General features: G+C 33.8%; 1 protein-coding gene across 1 annotated transcript in view; it reads right to left on the bottom strand.

Annotated features, from left to right (window-relative positions):
• LOC110030690 overlaps positions 1–7,052 on the bottom strand; it is an 86,109-nt gene that overhangs the window by 24,965 nt on the left and 54,092 nt on the right. Inside the window, exons 10-14 of the mRNA XM_020733533.1 lie at positions 2,313–2,509; positions 1,853–2,136; positions 1,541–1,690; positions 902–1,294; positions 532–681 (exon numbers count right to left, since the gene is read on the bottom strand). Of these exons, the coding sequence (XP_020589192.1) occupies positions 532–681; positions 902–1,294; positions 1,541–1,690; positions 1,853–2,136; positions 2,313–2,509 (1,174 nt within the window). The remainder of the gene's footprint in view (positions 1–531; positions 682–901; positions 1,295–1,540; positions 1,691–1,852; positions 2,137–2,312; positions 2,510–7,052) is intronic.

A 7,052-nucleotide genomic window follows, 5' to 3' on the forward strand; every position in this document is an offset into this window, starting at 1 on the left:
ATCAGACGCAGATAGGTGGACGAAGCAAGGTGAAACAGTTGAACAGGCGAAGCAATCGAAGGCGAATGATTGAAAGCTAGCAGACGAAGTAGTCGAGGAGATTGATGCAGTCGAAGGACGAAGCGAGTGCAATCAAAGGCGAAGCAATCGATGGCGAAAGAAGGCAGACGAAGCAGCTAGCGAAGATGGAATGAGCTCGAAGATGAAGACAAACAATTCATACATAAAAAATTCGACGTGGCTCTGATACCAGGTCAAAATTTTCAAGCAAATAGGTTGAATGTCTTTTTCTTTTGCTTTCATTCCAATAAATAATAGTTTGTACAATCTCTTTTAGGTAACTTAAAAAGTATTCCTAATCTAGATAAGGAGAGAATATGTACAATTAAAATAAATAAATTAGAAGAGAGAAATTTGTAAATAAACTAAAGAAGGAAGCTCCTAATTATAGGAAACTTGTAATTCAGTTGCCTGATTTATTTGATTCTTGATTGATATCTATTGCTGCAACAACAAAGTCCTTTAAGTTACCTTAAGATGAAAAGAAACAACTGTCAAGTGGAAAGAAAGAGCAATGGCCTCATAATTTGAAGGTAAGTTATCTGGCTGGTGTGCTTGCCTCCAAAATGCAGAAAGCAATTGACCAATTTGATCTTCATTTAAGATAAATAAACTTGATTCCTGCAGCGGCAAAAGAAGAAATAAATTACTTAAAATTAATACATAAAATGGAGAAAAACAGTATAAAGATTTACTACGATTATTTTTACTTATTTTTGTACATAAAAAACTGCCAAATATCTTGAATTACAAAACTATTTGCATCATGAAGTATGGATGGCAATTTCATAGAAGTTGGAGAGACCATTGAACTATTCTGAAATGGAGAAAATGTACTTACTGTCTCATGCGAAAAGTTCGACATGGCAGTCCTGTCAATGATTGAGCAACTTAATTTATGAAAACATGGAGAAAATTTATGATGCCATCCATGTTTCCATTCACCTTTGTACATCTCTTTTATGTTAGTTTCATTTTGCATGTCATTTCCTTTCTTAATCCCATTTCCATATTCCCTTTGGAGTTTTTCAAGCAGAGCAGTTGTTGCAGCAAATGCCGGTGTAGTTCTGAAATGCAGTTTCTTAGTTTCATACAAACTCTCTGATTCATATTTTGGATGAATTATAGTTCCAGCAAGGAGAACGGAAAATATCATATGAGCGCCCACACGTGCCTCAGCATCTGGATGCAGCATTGCCTTGAGAAGCTGAAGCAAAAGCGCCTCAGGAAATATCTGGAGAACGGGACATCAAAAGGCACCAAGTTCCATTGTCATAGAAAAAGAGAGAATCAACATTTGGATAATTCAAACTAAAAGAAAAGAAAAGAGGTAAAAAAGATATAACTTTTTTCCCAAAATTGATGATTAACCAAGCTGTGCCCTCGAAGAATTTTCACTTATTATTATGCTAGCAAGAAATTTGAGGATATTAGAAACTTTTCCGCTACAAATATCAGAAAAGAAAAGAAATAGACTCACCAATTCTGAATGTGATCGAGTGGATGTCAAAGAAATGATATGAGCGAGGATCAGCAAAGATCCAATTGTTGCCCTAGCAACAACAGCGTTACTGGCAAGCTTTTCAAGGGTTATAGTCATCATGTCATAAAGTGGGCTTGCATCTCCAATCTGGAACAAATAGAACAAAAGGAGATACAGAAAATGCAAATAAGCAAATAGTTTCCAAAATGTCTCCTTGTGCTAAAATAAACTTATAATTCCAGCAAACCAAATAATTCAAAATGCTAAAACCAAGTGCCATAAACCACCTCTGATCATTAACATACTTACCCCTTTAACAATCTCCAATAAGCAATCTTCAATAGAATCTTGAAGCAAGGAGTTCCAGCTAGCTTCCTCAGGTTTCACAATTTCAACTGTAAACTGTAGACTTCTTCTCAAATGTCTACATAAATTACTTACAACCCCAATTTCAGCAACCACGGATCGTAATCGTAGTTGTTTAACTAATGAAGTTGCAATCTGACAAATGTTGGACTTTAGTTGAGGATCATGTATGATATCCTTGTTGTCAAGATGTCTGACTAAAGCAACCAAAATAAATTGTTCATTTCCTGAGAGTCAACAAAAACATTGGAAAATATCACATCAGGAATTTCATATATATTCGAAGCAAATGAATATTTGATATGCACAAAAAAGGAAACGTGAATAAGAATGAAAAAGGTGAAACAAAACATTTAAATTCAACATAAGTGTGCAAATTAAATTTGAATATAGAATGAATTACCAGAGATTTTTGATAAGCATGCCATGCTCAATAAAACATTCAGAGCCAGGCCATGTTTTGGCCCCCAATGCTTGTGCATGTCAAAGTAGGTAAACATTGGATCCAGAATCCGACGCATTGTTGTGCTCTCCTTTGCTAGTTCGGCAAGTTTTTGAATGCATATTTGTGACCACACTTTTCGATTTTCATACTCCTCTCTGCAACAAATACGTGGATAATCAACAATGTGTCAGTCAAGATAGATGAACAAATAATGTATAAAAAATGCCATCAACAAGTATCAGATCCACAAGAAATCTATAGCTATGACTTGAGGATTGAAACTGAGAGATTAGGTATTGATATATTGTGATACATTGGATCACGCTTCACAGAACTGGATCTACTACCAAGCTCTTGACCGACGAAATCAAGATAGACCATGCCACTGAGGCCTCCACCAAGTCCTCTCAATTGGATATCATAAAAAGTAGATATATATATTAGGAGATGATTCAAAGCAAGTTATATTGTGTTATTTTTAAGATATTTTCTATGGAATGCGATACAAAATAAGAGCACATTCACAAGCATAAATCCTAAATGAGAAGCATATGAATCTTTTATAGTTATTAAAGTTTCACTGATGGCTAGGTTTTCTTTAGTGAAAACGGGTGCGGGCGGAGAAAATTATAAATCAATTGAGTACATAAGTATAGTTTTTCTTTTCTAGGTTTTCTTTAGTGAAAACGGGTGCGGGCGGAGAAGATTATAAATCAATTGAGTAAATAAGTATAGTTTTTATTTTCTTTTTCTTTTCTTTTTTTTTTATTTTGTGGGCAAACCAAATTATTGACACTATTGATCATCAGAAGTATACTCCTGAAGATGTCACTATTGATCATCAGAAGGGCATATTCAGGAGTATCCTACTCTATTGCCTCAGTCTATGGTAAGTCACTCAAAATGGACATTCCTACTTTTAATCTTTCTCATCCCTCCAAAGCCAAGGTACTTATTGAAAGGGACAATACTTTAATAGCTTATGAGGAAATTTGGTTAGGCGTATTACACCATGGATATTGGCAAAGAGTTGTGATTGAGCATTTCCCTTTGTATTACTCGAATTGTCGTATGTTCGGTCACTACATTTCTCAATATCACCATCTACACCCCATTTAAGACCAAAAAATCAGTATTCGGCCAGAGGTAGCGATTCCCCTCCTTCTAATATCACCATCTACACCCCATTTAAGACCAAAAAATAAGTATTCGGCCAAAGGCAGTGATTCCCCTCCTTCTAATCTACTCCAATTTATTGACACTATTGATCATCAGAAGGATACTCCTGAAGATGTCACTATCCTCACGGGTAAAATGTCAACCATTCAGCCTCCACACAATGCTTATGATGTAGGTTCCCTGCTTCCTCCTATGAAGCCTCTTTTCGTGCGGGCAAGTGAGACATTTCAAACTTCACCTGCCCTAGAAACTATCATTAATGTAACAGGTTCTAATATTTCTATTGCGTTTCTACCGCCTCCTCAGATCGAACAAGTTGTTACTGTTAGTCAGGCACATGAGGCTCATGATGTGCGACAACCTACACCTGACCAGCAATCTTTGGACCAATCCACTGATCAGATGAGTCAATCTTCGGATGAGGAATGACAGGTTTATACGTCTAAGAAGAAGAAGAAGAATGGAGGCTTACTACCAAACTTGATGGATGATACATTAGTTGTTTCAGGTAATGGCAACAAACTAAACAATTTGTTAGTTGGCTCTCGTCCTAAAACCAAAGGCAGAGGCAAAGCTAAACTGGATCATTCGCAAGCTAACTGAACCTGCGAGTGTTGGCAGAGTTTTGGCATACAATTTCTCTGTCTACATTTTAATCTTGGTTTTTTTTTATACATGTATTTTCTATGTGTGTGTTGTATGGTGGGTGATTAGGGTGTCAATTTGGGCCCTTTCATCCAACTCATATGTATCTTTCCTTTTATTAATATATTCGCCTTTCGGCTTTCTAATATATACCTAATATATAGATATATATATCCTCACAATTTTAAAATCCTAAATACAAATTATAGTAGAGAGATATTACCTAAAAATGTGGCATAACTCCTTAAATCATGGAGCGAGGAGAAGGAGCCAAACACTTCATAACAAGAGCATCTTATTGTACACATACTAGAGGTTGGTGATGCTCTTTACCAAAGTTTAAAAAGGCAAAATCAGAATCGAGGCGATTTTCTTTATTGAGATAAGGCATAAGCCTTGAAACGAATCAAGTCGTAAGCATAAAAAAATCATAAAATTAAAACTATTCCTAAAATATGACATAAGCTATGGATACGTTGATTTTGGTTTTATTAACAGAAAGAGAAACAACAAATTTTAATCTTAAAAATTGAAATAATATAAATGCTTGAAATGTGATTTTAGGTAAACATTCACTTAAAATTTAAATATTCTATGAGGTTCAAGATTCATAGTGGCCTCATCATTGTTTTCATCATCTTAAAAAAAATCATCATATATATTATCATTGAATTCCATCTTATTGAAAAATTTAAAATGTTTTTATTCACTATAATATTCTTCTATCAGTTTATTTGAAATCAAATATAATTTAAATAAATGAAAAGATTAATATCACAATCAAGTAATCCTATTTAAATTATCTTTTGACCTTTTTGAGGCATTGTATCATATTTAAATATAATATAAGTATTTTTTTGCATCACTTGATCATCTTTTGACCTTTTTGAGGCATTGTATCATATTTATTAAATATAATATAATAAGTATTTTTTTGCATCACTTGATCGAGGTGATGCCTCAAACACCTCAAGGCATAAGCCTCAAATGAAAAGGATATAAGCCTCACTGGCAACAATGACGATTAAACCTTGAGGCTTTTCTTTTGTGCCTCAGTTCGAGTAGCACATCAAGGAGTAAGCTCGAACAAATTTTTAAGCAATGCTCTATATAATTTCATCTGCATGATCCTAAGCTACTCCCTTAGAATTTAAGGTTGACTCCTACAGTTAGCGTAGCTCCACTAAACATGAGGTTTTCACTTACTCTATCCTTTTCCAGCCTTCAAATTATTTAATCACCTTAGCTATATTTTATTTCAAATGTTAAAGTATCCATCCAAATGTCATGCTAGAGGACTTCTAATCCATCAAAATCTATGGGTCAATTATACAAAGAAAATGGTCGCAAATCAAAGAAAGTGCAAGGAAAAAAGGAAATTGTCCAAATCTAATTTTACACATTATGACAGCATCATGATGACTTTTTGAACTTTAAGTTTTAAATTTCCACAATTTTAAAATTAAGAATTCAAATTATAAATTTTTTATGTCATCATCATGTGCTTGTTGGGATTTTGCATATGCCCTTGTGAATGGCTAGGAATCTCATAATCAAAATAAAAAATCCTCTTGATTTTTCCATCATTAAAATTATACTCCAATATTCTAAAATACTCACAAATACTCTTTTATGGCTTTGCTTAAGAATTAACTCATATTCAAATTAGAGCTTTCAAAGTGGGAGGTTTAACCAATAGACTCCTTCAAGTGATTTAACCAGTAAGCTCCACTAAAAAAGGATAACGCCTGTAGCCCAAATGTTCCCAATGACATTTTGTCACTTTGATTTGTGAACTAAAAAGCATATTTAATAGGGCAATAAGCTGCCGACTTAGATTAGTCCCTTTAGGCAGACATTCACCCCAAGTCTACAAGATTCCATTGGGTGAAACAACTTATGGCAACTGACAAGGATCTTTCTATCAAGTTAGGTCGACTACCTCCTCTAAGTAGACTAAGCAGGTTAGGTCGACTACCTCCTCTAAGTAGACTAAGGGCCACAACAACCATAAATGAAGAAACTATAGGATCTTAATCAAGTTCGTCGCCATTTCCCCCACCATCCCTTCTTAAGCTAATAAGGATAATTTCATAATTTAAAATTTTAAATTTGTTGTTACTACATGCTCAATCTGCATAATTAGTGCCTAAGGGGGGGGGGGGGGGGGGGTTTAATTAACCATAGAGCCTTGCGCTTATCGAAAAACTCGACAACCAGATCTTAAGTCCATGCAAAACGAGGGAGAAATCTCTAGGAGGCATCTTATCTACTGTCTCTTTTGTCTTCTATAAATTTGACCCAGAACTTAACGGTAAGTTCTCTGATTTGTGCTTTTTGAAGAAGACTGAGGCATCAAATTTTCGGAGCCCATAGAGAGCCCCATGGGATTCATTTTAATATATCTAATACACCCAATAGAACAAATAAATCATTTTTAAGTTTGCCTATAAAAATATGTATCAGCATTTTCTAATTCATTTTGGTTGGAAGAAAATAATATAAACATTATATTTAACGAAATATAAGCACCCATTTCGATCCTTAATGACTAAGTTTCACATGTTTTGCCCCCACATTCTTTAATTAAGAACATAATTATACATATAATATATTCATGCCAAATAATCTTATTATTTAATAATGCACATTTATAATTTTTTATATAGTCCAATAGCGCATCTTATAATTAAAACTTACAAAACACATCAAAATAATTATCTAGCTAATTTTATTTCACCCAATTTTAAATTTTTTATTTTATTTTCCTCTTTTAATTTATATTTAAATTACAATATTAAAATTTAACATATATATTTCATCACACAAGATGAAAGAAACAATTTATACTTTTCACTAGTATATTAATTTATA

Source organism: Phalaenopsis equestris, unplaced genomic scaffold (assembly GCF_001263595.1).
Source record: "Phalaenopsis equestris unplaced genomic scaffold, ASM126359v1 Scaffold000753, whole genome shotgun sequence".
Classification (NCBI taxonomy): Eukaryota; Viridiplantae; Streptophyta; class Magnoliopsida; order Asparagales; family Orchidaceae; genus Phalaenopsis; species Phalaenopsis equestris.